Source organism: Urocitellus parryii, chromosome 5 (assembly GCF_045843805.1).
Source record: "Urocitellus parryii isolate mUroPar1 chromosome 5, mUroPar1.hap1, whole genome shotgun sequence".
Classification (NCBI taxonomy): Eukaryota; Metazoa; Chordata; class Mammalia; order Rodentia; family Sciuridae; genus Urocitellus; species Urocitellus parryii.
The window spans coordinates 179,128,844-179,153,752 of record NC_135535.1 but is presented as its reverse complement, the minus strand read 5'-3'; the positions used below and the strand labels follow the sequence as shown (position 1 = coordinate 179,153,752).

General features: G+C 35.7%; 1 protein-coding gene across 6 annotated transcripts in view; it reads right to left on the bottom strand.

Moving 5' to 3' along the window:
• Positions 1 to 10,700: 10,700 nt before the first annotated feature.
• Positions 10,701 to 24,909, bottom strand: part of LOC113176866 (cytochrome P450 2C18-like) — a 32,862-nt gene continuing 18,653 nt past the window's right edge. For all 6 annotated transcript variants that reach the window (XM_026381418.2, XM_026381420.2, XM_077798246.1 and 3 more), the window contains 4 exons: positions 20,446 to 20,587; positions 18,079 to 18,266; positions 12,610 to 12,751; positions 10,701 to 10,980 (listed from right to left, as the gene is read on the bottom strand). In XM_026381418.2, coding sequence (XP_026237203.2) covers positions 10,799 to 10,980; positions 12,610 to 12,751; positions 18,079 to 18,266; positions 20,446 to 20,587 — 654 coding nt within the window. In that variant the 3' untranslated portion in view covers positions 10,701 to 10,798. The remainder of the gene's footprint in view (positions 10,981 to 12,609; positions 12,752 to 18,078; positions 18,267 to 20,445; positions 20,588 to 24,909) is intronic.

Here is a 24,909-nt window from a genome sequence, read left to right as displayed (position 1 = left end):
CTATGAATTTGGGAACATGGAGAGCATTGTAGTGCAGCATAGAAGAAGCCCACCTTGGGAATGTAGTCATTTCTCAATTTAACATCAGAGGTCACTGCATGCAGAAGGCCAATAGAAATGAGGTCAATGTTTCTCTGGATCTTTTGCAATATAGCACCTGTCTAAGGCAAGTGGGTTCTGCCCTGCATTCAGGGAATCCAGTGTCTGCTAATCACATTAATTTCTACACATTAATGATAGGACACAAGTAAGAAATAATAGGACAGGCCAAATATATCTTGTTTGTCATAGCAGGAAGTGTGACATGGAGTATAATGAAGGATGCCAAGCTCTAAATGGAAATGGTATGCCCAATCTTATACTTCTACATGTAAAAAGAGTTTCCAAAAAATAGATGCATATTACTCTTCTATAAACTATGTATTGCAAACCATCAGCAAATACCTATACAACATCATCCATGATGAGTAACATAAATAGAGTTAAATGTTCTGAAATATAAACAACATAATTATGTCAATAAGTTAGAGTTCTTGAAAAAAGATAAAAAGGAATCAGATATTAAATTTTTAGAAAAGTAATCCATGGTATTAAAAATTAAATAATAATGAATCAATAGATATTTGATGGTTTTGTTTATGTGAGCAATTTGCAATGGTGCCCCCATCACACTCTCACATCCCAAATGTGGTCATGCTGAACATTCTCTCAGCTGCTTCCAAAACATTCTGAAATGTCATGCTCATATTTTGAAACAATGAGTGTTTCTTATTTGTCAATTTTTTAGATAATTTTTACTGATTTCCTGATATGGAAGATAAGAATTTTTATCTCTTAATCCATCAAATTAAATACAAATCTACAAATGGATTCAGACACACACACACACACACACACACACACACAGACTTCCCCTCATCCATTTAACAGAATCTATTAGACTATAATTTTGTTTATACTAAGACAGTGTTTAAACCATGCTGACTACATAAATATTGTTTCTTACTGAGAAAACTAAAATCATTTTCATATTTCTCTGAAATTTGCCCTTTTGAAGATTGTTGAGTGTTTACCATTCTTCTCTCCTTTTACCTTAAAAAAGGACCAGTTCTCACTCATATATTTTTATTTTCCTGGAACCCAGAGAGAGGCTGGAAAGAATGCTTTATGTGTGCTGCACCACTGGACCTCTTGAAAAGTGAATTACGATGGTATATTTTTCATAAAATATAAAATTACTGATCCCCCTCTCTGACATCCTTACTTTCTTGAAATGAACTTATGGAAACATACTTCTGCACTAATAAAATTTCTTTAGGTTCATCGTCTGTCTAATTGGGAATAGCTTTATAATGGATCTTAGTTTTTAGAACATTTCTTAGAATGAAAATCATCTTAGAAACTCACTAATTTCTCAAATTTTCACTTATACTTCAATAAGGAGAGTTTCCTCTTTTCTTTTCCAGAATTAGAATTATCAGAGTAGGAAAAGGCATCTTCAAGAATTCATCTGCTACATAAAGTGGCACTTCCATAAGAAACCTGATGTATAATCCCATGCTAATTTGTGCCATCTGTGCCAGCCACACACCATGTCCCTTGAAATCCAGACACTGCACCACAGCTCCATTGCCTCTCCTACTGCCATGATCTCTTCATTTCTCTCAGTCATCCTCCTGATTACAGCTGGTGAAACAGAAGGTTAAATAGTGAAGTTTCTCTAAGACAAACAAGAGGAGCACACTAGCAGCATCTTCCCCACATCCCTCTGAAATCCGTATCACTCATTGTCTATGGTCAGACCTCTGACATGTGTTCTTCATCAAGAGCAGAACATCTATTGCTGGGGTGCTTGCTGTCTCTATCCCAACACTAAACACATCATCCACAAGCAATTACCAAATAATCCTAAATAATCTTCAACTGTTGATTGTGCTTTTCTTAGGAATAATTTCTTTTATTTTGTCAAATTATTTGCCAATTCATGTAACTATACCAAATCCCAAATGACTCACAGTGGTTTACAGTTGGTTAATACAGACCCTGGAGATCCCAGGATCAGAAGAAACCTCTGTATGGTATGGTAGAAACTGTGATCAGTTGACCAGATTTCATTATCTTTACCCTTATTCCTTGTTGGCTTAAATTTTTCAGTTATGAGATTCTTTACTGCTAGAAGTTCCATGAGGATGTTTATTTTCTAAAAAGATATAAGCCAAAAACTATTGGTGTTCCTGCTCTATTTCTCCTTCTCATTTAAACCACAGATAAGATGAGGAGGTAGAGTAGACATTATCTTGAAACATGAGACTTTAATCATGAAAATGAAAGTCTACATGCTAAATAGGGAAAGTATAGAAAAATAAAAAGTACTCAATTTTCTAATGTTTTGGGCTATAGTACTATTCCTAGAATTAACCATACAGAGTCTACTTGTATTTGAAGTAAATAAATGCAATATTTGTTTAACCCTTTAATAACTAGATTTTATTTTATTTTCAGAGAAACAGAAACTTACTTAATAGAAATCAGGAAATGAGGGACATTTCATGCTAGAGGTTATAAGCCTGAATCCTGAGTCTGCAATTCTTCTTTCTGTGAAAAATTTAAATGGGCTCAATCTTGCCTACAAACGATTATGAAGTTGGAATTGTGAAAAAGCTACTAGGGCAGCAAAACTTACAAGGAATCATAGTGTACCATAATGGCTAAACCAACACAGGATGTGCCAGCTTTGTTGTGATCCAGGTGGGGGGGCCGCTGCTACTTAGTCCAGGGAACAAGCACAGGAGTAAATAGGAAAATACAAACTAAAGTGACACTCATACACACACATACACACACACAAAGTTGAAGACAGATAATTGATGCATCAACTGCACAGATATAATAAAGGAAAGCATAGAAGTGATTCCAATGTGAAAGCCAAGGTTTTGTACTGAGAAGGTGATGTGACACAGTATTGTCAACAAGGCTACTATTTTAAATACTGAGAACAGGAGATGATTAACACGATATATATATATATATATATATATATATATATATATATATATATATATATAATTTTGAAATGATAATGCTTGAATAATGCATTGAATTGATAATGCTTTTATAACTTCTATATCACTTGTAGTGTGTCCAATGTTTTGTAAACCAGCACCCTTATCATGAACTGAACCCTCTCAACATGTGTACTAACTAGAGGAGAGACAGTCAACTCCTGTGTTGATGTCAACCTCAGGTAATTTTCTGAGCTCATGGAGTTGAAGAATTGAGTCAAGTTAAAATTACTTCAAACAGTGCACTTATAAACCAAGGTTAATATTTTGATCTATTGACATGAAGTTGGAGATTGAGCAGTTACAGATATGTAGATTATCATAATTAAGTTAGGTGAAATCAAATTTGCTGAAAGAAACGAAACAAAATATAAATATGTGGAACTGCATTGCATGCCAGAGATTGAAATATTAATATCCTTTAGTGTTATTATTAGAGCAATGTCACAAAGATGGTAGATCCAGATATAAAGGAATTTGTCTCTGCACCATATCAGTCACTGACTTCGTATAATGAATCTAAAGAAATTATTTTAGGAATATAGGCAAACATGTGTAGCTTCCTGGGCAGTACTTGATGAAGAAAGTGTCTGACAAGTGCCAGTAATTGGGTATCTCACAGAGAGGCTAACATTTCCCATACCCAGCTACATGGGAGGCAGGGTGGTGGTAGTGTACTGTGTTTCTGTTCAGCTTGATGACTTCCAACAAGGCAATGGGGACTTTTTCCTTCAAACATCAAAGTTGCAAGTTTGTTTTTCTTTGTAGTTTACTGGGGATTGACCCCAGGGCACTGTACTCACCGAGTCACATTCCGGCACTTTTTACATTTTGTTTTGAGACAGGGTTTTCCTAAGCTTCCCAGGCTGGCCTCAAATTGCAACCCTCCTTCCTCAGCCTCCAGCATGACTGGAATTAGAGATGTGAGCCACCATGGCTCACTAAGTTTGTGATTTTGGGTTGCTGATGGACCAGCACAGATACAGCCATAGTTTCATACTTTTGTGGATGAGAAACTTCCTCAGTGACATCAAATGAACTATTTTAAAAATTAATTGAATATCTTTTTTTCCCACTTTTCCTATTGGATCCAGGTATGTAAGGAAATTTCTATTAGGTTGCTAACTGGCTGCCAGAATAGAGATTCAGTTGATCACAGATGACAACTGAATCTTTGCAAAATATTTGGAAAGTCACTGAATACATGGATTATTGAAGCCTTCATCAAATAATAATGGTAACTGTTGAGAGAGTAAAAATAACTTATTTCTTGAGTTAACTGATTATAACATTTTAAATACCCAGTTCTCAATTATGTCAATAAAATTACACAACACTAAAAAGCCAGTAATAAGGTCTATTTATAGCTAAAATAAGAACTTAACAAAAACAGCCTGAGGCGGCCAGATACCAAACTTACTCAATCAAATATTCTGTCTTCCAAAAGTTGAACTCATCTTGGTAAAGAATTGAAGGGTTTACAAAAATATGACCCCACAACTACTGGGTTTCAGCACTAACAGACATGAGCTGGATATTCGGTGACATCAGCTTTGTTATATTGTAATTTATTCATCCAGAGCAATGCACTTCAGGGAGCTTCCTTGATCTTCTGCACAGGAAATGCTGTGTCAGACTACACCCTGCTGAGGATGGCCTTGCAGGCGGTGAACGGTGCCCTGGACCAGGCATTACATACATGGCTAAGACCTGTTGGGCTTGGCTGTGAATTTGTTCTGTGACATGGAGCAAATAAATTCTCCTTTTTATGCCTCTGCCTCCTCATCTACAAAACAAAAGGATTCGCTGAGGGTTGTCTAAGTTTTTTTTCAAGTCCCATGACCTCCTTTATAAGCGAGTTCATCTGTTTCTCTTTCTATCGTGGATCAACATAATAGCATCCCTGACTTCCATCCTGCATGATGACAGAGGGTGTCCCAGCCCAGAGAAGTTTGACCCTGGCCACTTTCTGGATGATAGTGGCAACTTTAAAAAGAGTGACTACTTCCTGGCTTTCTCAGCAGGCAAGCAAGCTCTGTTTTCATCTGTGCATCAGGGGTCAAGTGAGAAGAGGGAGGGCTCTGTGTGGAGGTTACTCTGGCTACGAATAGTCATTTCTCTGAGGCCAGAGGCACTACACCCCATGTCCAGGTTGTTAGGTTTTTTCCTCGGTGGTTTGGAGACTCCACTGATTCTGCTTCCTGGCCCTGCAGAGATTCTCAGGAGCTCCTAGGATTCCAGTTCTACCAAGATTTTTCTCATTTACCTGAGAAGCCAGTTCAATCAATAACATTACTGAGCACATCGTATGTAGCAATCCCGAGCTCAGATCCAGGGCTACAAATGTGAATTAGATCTTGCTCCTGAGAGGAAGATGAATGAACAGGCAATGAAACTGCAGTGTGGCCAATGCTACACTAGAGGCCGCTGTAGGAGCCCAGAGAGAGGATCCTGCTTCTGCCTGGTCTTTTTGAGGCAGGGGAATGGCAGTTAGAAGGTAGGGGAGATGTTTTTCAGGAAGTAACATTTAATTGTCATCTTGTAATTTGTAAGGATCTTTGAAAGAAACAGGTGGCACACACTCAAAATTGTTAATTGAAGAGTTTAAAGAGGCGGCTGTCTTCAAAGGTACGCACTGGACAAGGGAAGTGGCCAAGTGTGCCAAAGGATTCCGGACTAGAATCACAGGAAGATGTTACCATCCCAGGTTGGAAGGTGAAAGGGAAGAACCCTGGAAACCAAATAGACATTTAGCCAAGATACAGTGGACGCCTTCAAATGCATGTATTGGTAGATGAATAAATACAGTCACTGCCAGAACTGTGACCTGGCAGGGTGGGACTGAAAGACTAATTACTCTGAACTTTTTAGCACCCAGTTTTCTAAATTCCAAGGATCTGGCTCCTGGCTTAATGTATTCCCTAGAAGTCAGTTTTCAGAGAACAGGTAGACACAAGGTAAGGAAGGGATGAAAGGAAGGAAAGCAGATTTGTGTAGGAATAGAAGCCATAGGTTAGTCGTTTATTGATATATTTATCAATCCACATTTATTTAAGCACCCCTTCTTGCAATATAGTCCTGAGAGCAAAAGCTACATCTGACTTTCAGTGAATACCAAAAAGAAAGCACATCATAAATTTAATATTTTTAGTAAAAATATCAGAAATTATTCTAAGACTTTTATTTTATTTAAAATAAAATATAAATCTACTTGCCTCTCACTCCTATATAACTTTCCAGGGGAATAATTGTTTGATAGTTCATCACGTATACGTTTTGTCTTTTTCCAATGCACTACTAATTACCTCTGCACTACTTCACAAAGTTTTCTTAAATATGGAATGGCAGCACCACAGTTTATATAAGTTTTTATTTTCAGAGACAGTGAATATAGTGTATTAAATACTATTTAAGTTTTTTAAATTTTCTATTGTGAATAGGATTAAGAACTATATTCCCAAGCCCTTGTAAATACTGAGGATCAAATTCTTTGGAAGACTTAGTATTTCATGGATTTCTGAAGTAGAAAATCATATAATCTGCAAACAATATTTCATTACAATGAAAAAAAAATTTCCAAAACTAATGTTTATATCTGTGTCTGTATCTGTTTCTATGTTTTGCTCCCTTGGTGACTAACACACACACACACACACACACACACACACACACACACACGCACATGCACAGAACAATACAAATGTTGTAAGCCTTTTGGGGAAGAACATAACAGAGTGATTGGACAATCCACAAGGGGAACACTGATATTTGATGTGATTTGAAATGTCTGTGGATTTGAAATCAGGAGATAAAACACTTGAAAGACTGACTATAAAATACCATTTGGGAGATTTAGAACTGGAAAATAATTTTTGTTAGATTCTCAAAGACAAAAAAAAAAAGGAATTGAGATCACATCAAATAAGAAAAGCAAAGTAAACACCTAGACTTCAGTTGAAGCCTGAAGGTTACCATAAAGGTCAATATCCAGAGGATAGGGATATAGTCAATTGGAGAGTGCTTGCCTCACATGAACAAGGCCCTGGGTTCAATCCCTAGCACCACACACACGCAAAAAAGTCTATATCCAAAAGATTTCGAATAAGCCTGAAGTTGAAGGATCTGAAAACCAGTGTTTTGGCTTAAATAATTGTGTTCACAGTTGCATTGATCCACACCTAAACATGCTTCTTGAACACTTGGTTCTGGCAGAAGAAAGGTAAAGTCATCCTGAGTCTCAACTAATCATTATATTATTTGATGTACAATGTGCAGCATGAAGAATCCCCCCAAAATTTTATCATCCCAATAAAGTCGAAACACTCTTAAAATAATGATCAAAACCTACTTATGATAAACACTTTCAGCAAACTAAGAAGAAAGGGACCCCCATATTCTAAAAGAGGATTTCTTTTAAATCTTATATTTTAATCAATGGTGAAATATTGAACTGCGTATAAAATTGAGATATGGTAAAGATATTCACTCTTATTATTTATACTAAATATTAGACTGGGGAAAGTCAGCAAAAAATGCTGAAGACTCCTGAAAATTCTCTCCAACATGAAACAATGAGAGCACAGTGAAAATTTTATGGACATTTTTTTTAGGCTATTAGAAATTAACCAACATCCCAGAAACTTTTAAGTATTTATTCAACATAGGAGTATGAGTGAGAAGTGAGAATAGTGATATTATCTTGTTCTAATTTTTCTCATTCCCTCCCTAAATCTCCACAGCACTAAAGTGGAACACTAAAAAGAGACAGCCTATCATCACTGGTGAAAGCAGAGGTCTCACAGACACTGGAGCTCTATTCCAGAACATTGTCATTATTCGACTCATCTCTTGGAAATCTGGAAGTTCCCACATACAGAGCTGTTTGTAGCAACCTGACTCTGAGTTTGGCCAGTGTAAGTGCCATATGTTGAAAACAATTAGAGGTAATTTTTGAGCATTGTAGATGCCTGATAGGGTGAATAACAGATGAACAAATTAGTGGGTCAAATAAAAAAAAAGCTTAAAAGGCTTAAGAGCTGTTCATAAGAGATATTGAGGAGATCTAATATATTCCAGGGGAATTAGACAATCTTTTTTTTTTTTCATTTCTCACCCTATCAGATCCCAAAAGATTTTCCTTTGCTTACTAATGTCTAAAATTCCACCATTAGGAGAATTATTGCTTTCTTTAATTTACTTTTAATTTTTAAAAGTTTTTATGTTCTTTTTAGTTGTGTTTGATAGTAGAATATATTTTGACATATTATACGTACATGAAGTATAACTTTTTCTAATTAGGATCCCATTCTAGTGGTTGTACATGATGTGAATTTCACTGGTCATGTATTCATATATGAACATAGGAAAGTTATGTCCATTCATTCTACTGCCTTTTCTTTTCCTATTCCACATCCCTTCCCTTCATTCCCAATTGTATAATCCAATTACCTTCTATTCTTCTTTCCCTGTCCCCTCTTATTCTATATGAGCATCCGAATATCAGAGAAAACATTCAGTCTTTGGTTCTTTGGGATTGACTTATTTTACTTAGCCTAATGTTCTCCAGTTCCATCCATTTATTGGCAAATGCCATAATTTCATTCTTCTTTATTCCATAATTTGCATTCTTCTATATTCATTGTGTATATATATACCACATCCTCTTTAGCCATTTGTCTGTTGAAGGGCACCTAAGTTGGCTCCTTAGCTAAGCTAGTAAGAATTGAGCTTCAAATATTGATGTGACTATGCCACTATAGTATGTTTATTTTAATTCCTTTGGGTATATGCAAGGAGCAAGATAATTAGGTCAAATGGTGATTCCATTCCAAGTTTTCTAGGAAATTTCCATACTGCTTTCCAGAGTGGTTGCACAAATTTGCAGTCTCACCAGCAATGTATGAGTGTACCATTTCTCCCATATCCTCACCAACATTTATTATTAATTGTACTCTTGATAATTGCCATTCTGACTAGAATGAAAAAAATAGTATAAGATTTTAGTTTTGATATGCAGGAAATAATGAAGATTGGTAGACTAATCCTAAATATATAAAAAGATATAAATATATTCTAAATTAACTTTCTGTAAAAAGAAACAAAGTATGGCAATATCTCGTAGGCCCTTAAATACAGAGATTAATTCATTTATTTATTGGATTTTAATGATATATGAAATATAAAATAAGCTAAGATTTAAGATGATAGATTAGAAGAAGTCTGCATTCCTCATTGCTCTGTGGTTTAGGATTTAAGCAACAGGAGTACTACTTTGTAGCAAGGTGAATGAAAGAGGGATTTTTATTAAACTCAATATTTGTCAGAGTGCCTTGCAGACTCAGAAATATCAAGGACCATGGCATGCATATATTCTACTGGATGATCTGGATGGAACCAATGCAATCACCAAGGGCATGGGGAAAGGGCAGATGTGATGCCTGAGGTTGAATTGATGTGACAAAGGACTCACAAGCCAAAGGATTCTGGCAGCCTCTACAAGATGAAAAAATCAGGGAAATGGAATCTCCCCTAGAGCCTCCAAAGGAATCATCCACACTGGTAGAATCATCTTAATCCAAGGGAGATGATACTGGACCTTTGAACCCCAGAATTATAAGACTTTTAATCTCTATTGTTTTGAGTCATTATATTTGTGGTAATTTGTTAAGGCAGTAGTGGTAACTAATACAAATATGATCTATCTCATAGGTTTATGAGAAAGTATAAGTAAAAAAAAGAAAAAGAAAAGCATGCAAAGTGCAAAAGCAGAGTAAGGGGAATTAGAAGATAAATGATGGAAGGTAGTGGTGAAAGGAAGATTACAAATTTTAGTAAGATATTAATAGTAGACATTGAGAAATTGACTTTCTGAATATCAGACTCCCTTTTGTTCTACACATTTTGTCACTACTTGATTAATATATTTTCATTTACCAATAAAGAGTGATAAAATGGATAAAATGTAGTTTTCATTTGCACTTTTTGTTTTTAATCTACTTCCTTTTTGTTGTTGTTCACAAGTAGTAATCATATGTATTTTGGGGGTACATTTTGATAATGTGATACATGTATGCATGGAAGGTTAATTAAATAAGGCTCATTAACATGGTCATTATCTCATACCCTTGAACTTTCTTTATGGGGAGTATGTTTAATATCTCCCATTTTAGTTATTATAAAATATGCAAGGCATTGTTGTTAACTATAGTTACCATGTTCAGCAAGAGATCATTAGAACTCATTCCTCCTGTCTACATAAAACTTTGTATCCTTTAACCAACTTCTCTTTCCCCATTCACTCATACTGTCACCCCTTTCCACATTCTAGTAACCAATACTTATCACTATTATAAATGTGTAACTTTTTTGTATTACACATAAAAGTAAAAATCATGTGGTGTTTATCTTGTTGTGTGTGGTTTATTTCACTTCACATAATTTTCTCCCAGTTTTTTTTTGGGGGGGGGGAGTTTAACAGTGATGCCATAGGAAAAACTCACAAGAGTGTTAAAATACAGAATAGCTAATGCAAGTGTTACATACGTAAACAGGAAGCATGCATTATTAGTGAAAACTGAGGAAATTCTCTGTAATGGGGGTTTAGTGTTCACTGGATTTCAAAGAAATAAGGTGGTGAGAAGTAGATCAGAGAAGGCATGCCTGATAGGGAAGGAGGTGGAGCATGCCCCAAAGAGGAAATTCCAGATGACAGCAGTAGGCAGACAGACTGCTCTTCTTCAGATGGGAACAAAGCAAAGCTGGTATTTGGGTGGCACAGAGGCAAATCCCCTGGTAACGGGAGTGATGTCAAGATCCTTTAGGTCAACCACAGATTTCAGGTGGAAGTTCTGTAAAATGGTGGTCACAAATAAAAACAGTTCCATCCGGGCCAGGCTTTCTCCTGCACACATTCGTTTTCCTGAAAATAACCAAGAGGGAGAGGATAAATACTCCTTGAACAGTATAGTTCTGACTTGCATCAGAAGAATACAGAGTCACTATTTGATGAATGATTAGATGAATGGATGAATGGATGGATAGATTGGATGGATGGATGGATTGATGGATGGACAAAGAGCAAAAGTTGATTAGACTGAAGGTCACACTTGCTATCCTTCTAATATTTTATCAGCACAACTTATTCAACAAATATTTATTGGTTTATGCTTATTAGCTGAACTCAAAGAACTTTACTAACCATTCCAACATTAAAATGATTTGGTTTTTAGTTGTTGTTGTTTTGAAATTTCATGTTCCTTTCAATCGTTTTCCAGAAACACATACTCATTACTTGTGTTCCCTGTTCCAAGTCTGATGTTCCATGATCTTTCCTCCCATTTATCAGATCTGTTTAGTCTTATCAGCCTAAAACATACAATACAGTTTCAAGCTTTATCTCATGCTATTCCTTTTGACTAGGATGCATTTCTCATATTTCTTTCTGATCTTAAATCAAATGTCATTTTCCAATAATACTCTTTATGATTCTTCCAGACAATAATTCTCATCTTCTTTGGTTTTAGTCAGTGATGAAACATAGATTATTTGAATTATTACTTTCTATTTTTCTAGCCTTCTGAAATAGGAGTTCCATTAACACAGGGCTTAGTCCTTGTCATATTTGTATCTACAGTGAAAGACCTAAAAGTAAGCTTGAAGAGCCAAAGAATAAATTTAGACAATGATATGCCAGAGGCTCGGCATACAGTTTGGGTATGAAGGGCTCTGTATCCAAAGGAGGAACCAGATGTAGGAAGATCAAGGTGCTCTTGTGCCTTTAAAGGATAATCTGTTCTACTCCTACAATTTGCTGACCCTCATTTACCAGTCAGAAAGCTCTGGCATCCTTGATCAAGAGCAAGTTTCCTACTCCTATGACTCACTGTCTCTCTTAAAATTCCCTGCCATTCTTATGAGGGAATATTGAATCCATTTTATGTCTCACTATGTGGTATGAGAGAACAGGAAAGATGTAGTTTCTTCCTTTGCTATCAGGAACAGCCAATCACTAGTCATAGTGGATTACAACAATCCACTATGTTGTAAACCACAAGTCATAGTGGATTAAAACAATCTCTTTATTCATCTGTTTGGCTAACCAGGGTGTGGGTCCCTTGGCGGCCCCTTCTGTATTTGTGGATATTTGCATTCCCACAGCTCAACAAGGGCATAAGAGGCACCACTTGTATGACATTCAACAAAGTTGTGGAGTTACATTCTTTATTAGGGCAGTTGAAGACAGTGGAGATGAATATAATCTTCTAGAAAGAGTTCTGGGAAATGCAGTTATGTATCTTGAGACATAACTCAATCCACCCTGTCTGTAGTTTTCTTACTTTGAAAAAACTAAGTCAATTCCCCAAGGCCAATTAGTCTGAGCCAGTAACAAAGTATCCTATCTGGAAAAGTGCACAGGCACTGAAAGTGTTGCTCCTGATCATGGGCAAAGAATGTGTCTACCAATCCCAAAACAAGCTTTGTGCAAGTTTACCTGATCCCATGAACGGGTTTTTTCCCCAGAAGTACCAGTGGAAATAATTTCTATTACCTGTTGAGAAAGGCATGAAGTAGTCACTCTTCTTGAATTTGCCACTTTCATCCAGGAAATGGCCAGGGTCAAACTTCTCTGGGTTAGGGAATTCTTTGCTGTCATGTAGCACAGATGTCAGTGATACTATTATGGTTGTGCCCTGAAATGAACAGACACAGATAAACCAAGGTGTAAGTAAGTTGTGAAACTAGAGGAAATGTTGGAATTTATTTATGATCAATAGATAAGAGATGTTATGATCTATAGATAAGAAACCCTTGTCCAAAGAAGAGCCTGATATTTCCAGTGAGCCAATCAAGTAATAAAATACATGAGTTGAAAGCTAGTAGCAATGACTTTGATAAAGTGCCCCCCAATAACATTTGAAGTAGAGAGTATTTGATTACTTGAGTACCAAATCTTCTCTTCTTGTTATCATCAAGCTTGGATGCTGGTGTCTGCCCCTACTTGATACTCTAAACCACTTCAGATTTCACACTGCTTAATGGAATTCTGGTTTAAAATAGATCTCTATTGAATCCTGAAATATCCAGGATATCTCTCAACAGTTTTGCTGTGAATGTAAAAAGGAGATATCAAGTATTAAGTGCTTTACATTGTTAGAAAATTTGTGTCTTCTGATATAGAAATATGGGAGAATTTTTTTCAGATGAATATCCCTCAAATGCAGAAGAGATGGTAATTTTTTTAAAAAATTCAATAATTCATTAAAGATTATTGGTTCATGCTAATGTCTTAAAAATTGTTCCCTTTATATTTTAAAACAGTATGTGAAAATGTTTCTTTATTCTGTATTTTTATTAGTTCATCATCATTATATATAATAGTGAGATTTGTTGTCACATAGTCACACCTGCAAATAGACATGATAGAAGTTGATCAATATTGTTTCCCAGTTTTTCTCTCTTCTCTCCCTTGTGCCCTTTCCCTGGTCCTTTTCATCTATTAGATTATTCTCCCTTTGATTTTCATGAGATCCTTTTCCCGTTTTCTTCCTTTTTCTATGTCTGAGAAAAAAAACATACGACTCTTGACTTTCTGAATTTTGTTTATCCTACTTGACATAATGCTTTCAAGTTTCATCTTTTTTCCTGAACATGAGGAGGCTAAGGAAGGAGAATCACTTGAACTCAGAAGTTTGAAGCCAGCCTGGGCAATACAGTGAGATCCTATCTCAAGAAAAGGAAAGGAACACATGCATGACCATTATATTATAGCCCAAATTTAAATTAACTTGAAATGAATCACCAATTAAATTTTAAGAGCTAACACTTTCAAAATGTGATTAAATTGTGGTCTTGTGCTGGCAAATATTTTTTACATAGGTCATAAAGAACAAATTATAAAAGAAAAATGGAATTGATTCTGTGAATTTTGTATAAAGTTTAAAAACTGTGCAGTGCTTCCAGTCTTATATATTTATTCAATAGAAAAAGGAGACATGGTCCAACTTAAAGTTTGCACACAAATGTTCATACTTCTTATATTTAAAAGCGCCAAACTAGAAACAACCAAGAGTACGTATGTCCTATGAATGGAGAAAAAATTTCTGGTAATTCATGACTGGAAATACTACTGAATAATAAGAGAATGAACTACTGATACATGAAAATGAAGGTGAATCTAAAACATATTCTTCTACATAAAACAGTGAATGGTACATGAAATATAAGGGAGACAAGTAGGGTACAGGGAAGGCATTAAGGGGAAGGAGAAGGTAAGGGTAAAGGGAGGTACTGGGCAATGAAATTGACCAAACTGTGTGATGTGCATGCAGAATTTTACCTCAGTGAAACCAATAAAGTAATTAAAAAAGATTTATATAAAAATAGTATTGTAGAAAGAATAAATCAAGTCAAAATAACCAGAGATAAAAGATTTGATAAATTCTGTATGTCAAATTTCATTGTATGATTTGATAAACCAAATCACAGGTACAGAAAACAGATCTATGGTGACCATGTGCTCGAAGAAATGGAGTGTGACTGGTTGTAATAGGAGGACAAAGAAACTTTACAGGGTGATGGAAATATTATACACACACACACACACACACACACACACACACACACACATACATTTTTTGAGACAGTATCTCACTATGTAGCCTAGGCTTATCTCAAACTCATAGGTTGAAGCAATCCCCTCCTAAGTAGTAGAGACCACAAGTGTGCACCACCATACCCAATCATGTTTATACCTCGATTGTTGTATGATTGCATCACTGTATGTGTTTGTCAAAAATCCATGGGACTATACACTTAAGGGAGTGCATTTTCATGCTGGGAATGTAACACAATGGTATTGTGCTTGCCTAGAATGAATAAGACCATAGGTTTGATCCTCAGCATTGCCAAACAATAAAAAGTAATTTTATTTTACATCACTTTACTTAGAACTCAATTAAAAATAAAACAATGCATTGTCTCAAAAGTAGATATGGTAAAAAAATCTCATTTAACCACAGAACACAATTTGGAATTTCCAGGAACAGCTGTCCCCACCAGTTAGTGATATAACCTTCCCAAGAATATGTTCCTTCACAATTGTTCTATGCATGTAAGTCAAATAGACCTGGATTTGTTTATGCAACTTCTTATTTTATAAAGATCAAATCAGGCAAGTAGCATTGTCACCACTTTATGATTTCTTTGGGAATATTTGTAATCCTCTCTTTTGGTAATTTACAAGATATATAATTAATTGTTGTAAAGGACAATTCTTCTATTGTGCTGCAGAATCGTAGGATTTATTACTGTTATCTAATGGTATTTTATTACCCCTCACCCAACCAAAATGAAGTATCTATAATCCTGTTTAGGAAAATCCTAAGATCTGTGCTGTGCAACACAATAAATTCTTGCCACATATATAAATTTAAATTAATTTAAACTAAATTGAAATTCGAACAATGGAAGTAAAACTGATATGACATAATATAAAATAATTAAACTAAAATTCAGTTCCTTACTTGCACTAATTGCATTGGAGTTACTCAACAGGCACATATGGCTAGGGGATATCTTGTGGGGCAGCCCAGAAAGTGCAGCTTTTCTGTCACTCAGAAAGGTCCACCCCACCGTGCTGACTCAGGCCAATCATCAGCAAACCACAACCCACCCAAATCTGTCCTCTCATCTGTTCTTGTATAAACTTATCTAGTAATTTTAATTGAAAATTTGTGACCTACAAAAGTTTAAAAAATCACCATCCACAAATAATGGAACACACCATCTTCACTCATTACATACAACGACTGCTTCTGCGTCACAGTGGTGGAGCTGAGAAGTGGCAAGACAGACCCTATAGAGTAAAAGACTAACTAGACACTATCTGGTCCATTATAGAAGAAGTCTGCCCACTTGTCTGATAGCATTATGCCCACCTAGCTGGGTGGCTCAATCCTGTGATAGTAGAAATTTCATGCAACAGCAGAAGTCTATCATAATCACAGGAATCTATCCTGTGATGGACTCCCTTAAATTATTAAGGGATTCAAATGACCCCATTAAAAACAATGAATGATTAGAATCAGCTATGAATGTTGAAGGTTCCTGTATTGAATTGTCACATGCAGAAAGGAAAAGGCCATTCCCTTGGGTTCTGGGCTCTCTAGACTCCACAGAGACCAGGCATCACATCATCTGCTTGCGTGCTCTATGCTGAATTTAGTGAATTGACTTGGGAGGCTGAGGAAGACTGCAAGATCATTAGGTCATTTCTTGGGAAAGTCTTCAATTCTCTTTTCTCCAGAAGATGAAAATAATATTTCTAACTTTCCTAAATTCATATTATTCTTCCCACAATAAAAATAAAACATTTAGTTATATCATTTTTAATTTTCCTTAGTAATATGTGTTGGGCTCCAGTATAAGGGAGTAGCTTGGAGCACACTGACTAGAAAGTCTTTTAAAAATATAGAAATCTATGTTTGAGTCATTGGAAAGCTGCTGAGATAAAAAGTTGTTTCCAATATTGCACAGCTGGGGGAAGCTCCCCATTTGGCTGATGGCTACAGGCAATTTTTAACTGTGTTAGTCAACAACTCTTGAGTCAGGGCAGGAAGTGGTGTAGCATTCTGACTTAGCTAGGAGGGCAGGGAAAAACTCTTTCTGGAAGAAGATGAATATCATTTGAAACTGAAGTTTTTATTATATAACTAAACATAGGCAAATATCATTAGGCATTCCAAAGACAGAACAAAGAGGCCACAAAAAGAAGAATGGGAGGATAGAAAGGCAACAAAATTAGCCCAAGGTAGGAAATCTGATCTCCCTCATTTTATGTGGCCAGCATTACATAGATTTCAGAAATAAGGAAATTTCAAGAAGAAAAACAGGAGAACAGTCTGACATAAATATGAATACAAATGTCCTTAACAAACAGTAGAAGATCAAATCCTTTTGTGAGTATACTTACATATTTAGGGGAGAAAGGGAGACCAAAGCATATGACCATCAATATATGATCAACAGAGGCAGAGAATCCATTTGACAGAATTGTACAGTAGTGACAAACAAAAAGATACATTATGGGGAAACGACAAAATGAAGAAAAGGAAAACTTCCCTCATGTGACAAAGAATCTCTGCCAAAATGTACATAAAACGTCATATAAAATAGTGTGATGTTAAACTTTCACCCCCTGCCAGAGATAATAAATAAATAAATAAATAAGCTCAATATCACTTCTGTTCATTACTTTTGGAAATCCCAGGCAATGCAATAATGTAAGAAAGAGAAATTAAGGTCACTATCATTTGAAAGTAATAAATAAAAAAAGTGCTAATCCAGTTAGCAGAGTAGTATACATAAGAAATTCCAAATGAATATAAAGACAAATTATTGCCATGATGAATAAATTTAACAAGAATTCTAGATATAAAGTCATTAAAATAAAAACTATAACTATGTGTCCACATGCCAAAAACAACAAAATGGAAAAGGCATTGCGTAAATTGTGAATTTGTTAGCTTTTAAAATATTAATTACCTAATTTTAAAAAAAAGCTTTCAAAAATGTGTAAGCCCCCATTGAAAACAAAACAATACAGGAAAAATAAAGTCCAAATAATATACTGCATAAACCGAAATATTCCACATGTGAAGATGTCACTTCTTTACTAATTGTTCTGTAGATTTAATATCATGCTGAAAATATCCCAGGAGAGTGTTTTAGGAAATTAACAAACTGATACTAAAATTTGTTTGGAAATGTAAACAGCTGAGAGTAGACAAAACAATCTTGAAGGAGCAGAAAAAACTGGGAAATTTCACACTGCCGGATATCAGGAACAGTTATGGAGCTTGATGACCCAAACTGGCCCAGCACTGAGTCCAACAAACTGCTATGTGGATGAGTTTTGTACTTCTCCAATCTTGTGTTGGCACAAAATTGGGATCATACTGCAAACTTGGGAACTTCAGGAGCACTGAAGTGCAACATGGGAGAACAGTCTTAGTCTTACCTTGGGGATGAAGTAGTTTCTGAATTTAATGTCACAGGTCGTTGCACGGGGCCCACTGGTTGGCAGGAGGTCAATGTATCTCTGGATCTCATGCACGACAGCCTCTGTGTAGGGCATATGGCTCTTGTCCTGCATGCAGGGGCTTCGGTGTCTGCCAATCACATGGTCAATCTCTTCCTGAACTTTAGCTGATAAGATACAAATAAAAGATGATGTAAAGGAGAAAAAAATAGTATTATGAGCATCTACAAATGAATTAAAACATGAGCTATATGCCCCACATATACCTGTATAAAAAGATTGACATGTTATCTATCTATCTATCTATATCTATATCTATATCTATATATATAGATATATTCATTCAAACATATACAATATGAGTCATATATATTTATGAATCTCCTATAAGCTAGGTATTAAGACATAGCCATACAACCTAAATCTTTACAAACCTAATGTATGATATCAGATACAAATTGTATGATTAAATGTTTCAAATATGAAATTACCACATAATCAATGCAAGAAATATTGTCATTTCAGAAAAAGCAAGAGTAAACTTTAATTTTATACTAAAACAATATATGACATTTTAAAATTAAATTCTACTAAAAAATCTAGATGAGATTGCATATCTTTGTGTGTGTGTGTGTGTGTGTGTGTGTGTGTGTGTGATTTTCAATGGGACCCTTTTCAATCTCCCACTCTTTAGATATAGCCTTTTGAATCATTCTAGAAATATCTTTAGAAATATTTATATATCCAAGTAATCATCTATTTATATTTCTTAATTTATCCAATTTTAGAAAACTCTTAATGATTTCTTGGTAAGGAAGATTAAGATTCATCTCTGCTTTATGCAAAATATACACCACAAATAGACACACACACACACACACACACACACACACACACCTACCTTACATACTTTTCCTCCTTACTGCTTCACCTATATATTTTGATAACAATTCCTAGCTATCAATATGCATTGTTTACACTATTAGGCTGGGGCAAAAGGACAATCAGTGTAGGTAATGAATGATTGGGTCAGAAAAATGGGGGCTTATTCAAGAGGAAATAGGTTACTAATACCTCAAGAGCCCCTTTCCCTCCTCCTCCACCTGTCACCCAAGGTTACCTGCCTCCAGGGAATTTTTCCTCCCTATAAGGAGTTGTTAATGAATAATGTCCCCTGTACCACTCCCTTCTAACTTGTACCCCTGGATGGCTTTGGTCATGTCCTTGGATTATTTCACATTTTGGCCCACCTTTTGGTCAACAGTCACTAAACTTGGCCCTGATTCTCATCACCAATATCATTATGACCTGATAACTATTGTTTACTATATGTATGTTTCATTCTTTGCACATGTTTAACTTATATTTGAACAATTTATACCAATGTATACCAATTCCTAATCTTCTAGTTGCTTATTTATATTGTATCCAAATGCTGAGGTCAATGTTTCACACTTCTAGTAATAATTTTATAAATGTTTAAACTCCAGATTATCGCTTTAATTTTTCTTATTTTCTATTACACTTGCTTTATCTACTTAATATAGACAATGGTTTATTTCCTAAGTCTCGTGCCCAAGACACTCCCCTAAACTCCCATCATAATATATAAGGTCGTCTGATTTCTAAAACCTGAGATGTCCTCTGCCTTGGTATCAAATATTTGAATGGAACATATGTTTCAGTATTTTTCTTTGTCAGTGAAAAGGGGAATGAATTTGTTTAGCAAATGTGGATCTGAAATTTTCTTTTCTTTCTTCCTTCCTTCCTTCCTTCCTTTCCTTAATTCTCTCTTTTCTTTTTCCTCTCTCTGTCCTCCCACCCAGAGATCAAATATAGAAGCCTTCTACTACTGAACCACACCCAGAGCCCTTTTAATTTTATTTTGAGATAACAAGTTGCCGAGGCTTACTTTCAACTTGCAATACTCCAGCCTCAACCTCCTGAGTAACTGGGATTACAGGCATGCACCACCACCAAGCTTGACGCTTATCTTTTCTCTAACCAAAAATATGGCAGTTGTTCTTAAGAACTCTGATGCCATTCTCATTCATAATGCTTTAAATATGACCTGACTTATTTCTGAAAGTTGATGTGATTTTAACCATATTATTCCAAAATTCCAAGATCCTCTTTTCTGGAGTGGATGATTTGATTTTATTCACTCATCCAGACACTTAGAATAAATTTTCTACCTTGATGGTGTACATTCAAATATTTCCCTTTGGAGCTATGCATTTTCTGGATTCTTATACCTGATTGTTAAGTTTCAGGAGAGAGAAAGAGCTAAGAGCATCTGATTTCAAGAAGTGGATTTCTATCTTATTTTCAACTCTGTGCTTTTACCTGTGATCTCTGGGTACTTCAACAGGAGCAGGATTCCATATTTCAGAGTGGAACTTACTGTCTCTGTCCCGGCTCCAAATAGATCATTCACAGTGGTTATCAAGGCTTCAGTGGTAAATTCAGTCTCTTGGTTGTACTTTTCCTAGAAATAATTCAATGCCATTATTTAACAATGAATTTGACATTTAATTATAACAAATACAAAGTAACTCAGATTCTTATAAAGTTAAGCCAAAATAGAACATGGAGAATACAGTATTATAAAAAGTTACTGTGTATTGTGGTAAACTATAGAGGAGTTGATCAAATGTTCATTTCCTACTCTTTTACTCCTTGTTCCCTAAGGATTCTGTTTATAGCTAGGAAGGCTATGCAATATATTTCTTATGAATAAAATGTTTGTTGGCACTACTTCTCTTTCTTTCTTTTTATTTAAAACATAAATGCAAGATATAGGTAAGACAATAATAATTTTGTGATAGCAAGATTTAGGCATGAAGGTAAAAGGTGGTATATTATGTTGACATTTTAGTTCATTTTCTGGTGCTATAAAAGACTACCAGAAAGTGGGTGAATTATAAAGAATAGAAGTTTATTTTGTCCCAGCCCCTCTTAGTTCTGTTACTTACAGAAAACTTTCAGTATTATTTTTGAATGCAAAAAAAAAAAGCAACCCCACATCCAAACTATAGCATATGGTGAAGGAAAATGTAAGGCATCTGAATCTCTAAATGTTAATGGACTCCTGTACTAACTCTGTTCTGGCCCATTATAAGACTGCATTTTATTTAAGAAGAATAAATTCACTATTTCTAAGATGCTAGTATTGTTTTTCTTATTTGTAGACAAAAATGATCATAATTGATAGAAATATGTAAATTGGGCCCATATCATAGAAGATATAATAATGTAAACCAAAAATATGCAGTTTTCTTCTACTGATATGAAATTTAGTTAGTCCCAGGATTTCCACACACTCATTGTAAACTTGAAAATGTGTAAAAGCTAATGTATCAGAACATAATAAAATAGATTATAGAGAATCAATTGAAAAGAAAAAATGGGCCTAACAATTGCTGTATTTTTATTGTGAGGTAAAATGTAACTTGACTTATAAAAAAATTATAACAATGAATTTACCATTAAATTAACAATCTTCCCAATGTTCAGTTTGAAATGGCATTACAAACATGAGAACAGAGAGCTTATTCTTAACTGTGTGCATAGGATTAAGAAAAGAGTAGGTAACATGCAAATTCTGAGAATAAGAGATCTATCAAATAGAGCTCTCATACATTGGACACTGTAAAAGGAAAGCACTTGATAAGAACAAATAGGGTTGGTTTAGGATGAGGGGATTATTTGGCACAATAATGACATCAACAAGAGTTATTTAAATATTGACTAAAAGAGATTTTATAATATAAATATGAAATAACAATAATACATGAACTATATGTAAAATAATAAGTTTTATAACCAGACCATAGGCAAAAGTTTATTTAATGGGGCTTCCGTTTGCTCCAGGCAGACTATAAAGTGCCTAATAAGACACAACCAACATTTAGACAAACATTTACTCAATAGGTTCATTTCCTAGAAAAAGTAGCATTTCAAAAAAACTAAAACAGAAATTGGTACCAAGAGTGAGGTCGTTGCTGTGACTAACATAACCTGTTAGGTTCAAAAGACTTTGGAGTTTTTTGGAATTTGTTGGAGAAATTTTGAGATGTGTGGCAGTACAAGCTGGAAATGCTATAGACTGTTGTAAGCAGAGCTTAGGGGCCAACTGTGGTTTGATCCCAGAAGACCAGAATTCCAGTAGGACTGTGGATACTGAAGACATTTTTCAAAAGGTTTTAGAGGAAACGGAGGACACTATTTGTAATTGGACTAGAGGCCATTCGTGTTATGTTCTGGATGAGAAGTTGTCTGCATTTTGTCCTTGTCCTGAGACTTCCTGTGAAGCTAATTTTAAAAAGTGAAGGACTTCTTAATCTGGTTGAAGAAATTTCTAGGCAGCATAGCATTTGGACAGAGGCCTGGATATTGCTGGTGGCTTTTAGCCAAGTGTATTATGTTAATCAGGAGCAGAAAGCAGAGCAGAAAGACTTGAAAAACTTGGGCTTGAAAGCCTAGATAAAACTGGGGCTAAGGAAGTTGCAGGTGTTAAAGACATTAACACCACTAAATGCTAAGGACTTTGCTCTGAGACAATAAGAAAGATGGCTTGAGGGCATTTCAGGAATTGGTAAGATCATATCCATCTCAGACTCAAGGAAATAAAAGAAAAAACTCTCTAGAGAAGACATAAGAGAGGCACAAGGGAGCCTAGAAGGTTTTTCAACATGCTCAGTCACCTAGGTACTCAAAGGCTGCTTCAGCCAGGGTCCCTGATGCTCAGCTACTGCTCAAGATGGTGGCAGACCTTGGTATCAACCCTGTGATGCTGGTTCTGCAGGAATGCAGGATGCTAGAATTAGGGAGTCATGGAGACTTCCACCAAGATTTCAAAGGAAGGCCTGGGAGGCCAGGCAAAGTGAAGCAGGCTGTCCCTGTGGACAGCCCCTGAAAGGGCAATGAGTGGAGATTTGAGGAGAAAGCTAACTTCAGTAGAGACCTCTGAGACTAAGAAATGCAAGTAATGTGGGACATCATCCTTGGAAAAATGCAGAAATTGAGCAGAGACAAGACTACATAAAGGTCACTTGAGCTGCAATCAACAGGGCCACAGAGTGGATCTACACAAGCCTTTTGGAAAGAACATCATGATTCCATATGTCCCAGATTCCAGATGTGGAGCTACAGAACTTGCTTTCCTGGCTGTATTTAAAGTCTTGCTTTGGTCCTATCCCTTCTCTCTATGCCCCTAATTTTGTGAATGGAAATGTTTATTGGGTACCTTTATATATTGGATACTTGTAATCACCTTTTATTTTTACAGGTGCTTACAACACTCAAAACTTGCCCTGAGTCTCAGAGGAGACTTTGAACTTGAACTTTTGAACAGTCTTGGAACTACTGAGACTATGGGGACTCTTGGAAAAGGACAAAATATATATTGCATTGTGAAACAATTGTGAGATTTTGGGAACCAGTTATGATTTAGATGCAAGGTGTTCCCCCATATCTCACTGTGAAACAATGCAAAAAGGTTTAGAAAAGAAATAATTGGGTTGTGAGAGTTTTAAATCAAGTAGTGGATTAATTCTCTGACATGGATTAACTGAGTAACTGAAGGAGGATTCGGTGTGGCTGGAGGAGGTGAGCATTGGAGGTATGGCTTTGGGTATATATTCTGAATCTGATGAGTGGAGTCTCTTTCTCTCCTTCTGAATCATCATTGTGTGGGCTGCGTCACTCCACCACACTCTTCCACCGTGATGTTGGTGGGAAAGTAAAGCAGGGTGGAAATGGAGCCCTGAGGAATGGAGCCTGCTGTCTATGGACTGAGACCTCTGAAACGATGAGCCCCTAAATAAATGTTTTCTCCTCTACAATTGTGCTGGTTGGGTCTTTTTTATCACAGTGGCAAAAAATCTGATTAAAACAACTTTATCTAGATTTCTAAGTAGGAACAGAATCCATGTCATGTATTAAAACACTTCACTATTATTAAGATGGTTGTACTGAAAATAAAGAACATAGAAGATCAGAGGCACCTACCTTATCATTGCAATCCCCTGAACATAAATTAAAACATCAGTTCTACAGAGGCAAATTCAGGTGGGAAGAGACTGTAGGGAAATTCTAGAGAACTAGCAAAAAGGTCAAAACTAAAAACCATAGGTTCTATAGTAGAAAGAGAATTAATAAAAGCAGAAGTGTCCAAAAAGTGGTGTCTTGGTGGGGAAGTGGAAGTTCCCATTCAATGAGACAAAAGAATTTCTCACATCATGTTTAAGGGAAGCAGATGCCTTTGTCCAGCCCTATCACATTTTGAGCAGAAAATAATCTCAGATGATAAGATACTGTACTTAGAAGACATGTAGAGTTCCACCAGGAGACTTCTCCAGCTGATTAACAAATTCAGAAAGTGTAATGGGATGCAAGATCATCATACAAAAATCAATAATCTTTCTATACACCAATTATGAATCTTCTGAGAAAGCAATCAGGAAAACAATCCCACTAATAATTGCCTTATAAAACCCAAAATGCCTAGGAATAAATCTAATAGAGGAAGTGACAGATCTCTACACTGAAAATTATAAAACATTGAGCAAAGAAATTAAGGAAGACCTTAGAAGATGGAAAAAACCTCCCATATTTTTGGATAGGCCAAACTGATATGATCAAAATGATCATGTTACCAAAACTTATCTTCAGATCTAATCCAATCCCCTTCAAGATACAAATGACATTCATCAAAGAACAACAACAAAAAAATCCTAAAATTCATATGATGCACAAAAGACCCAGAATAGTCAAAGCAATCCTAAGCTATATAAGAGCACTCTGGAG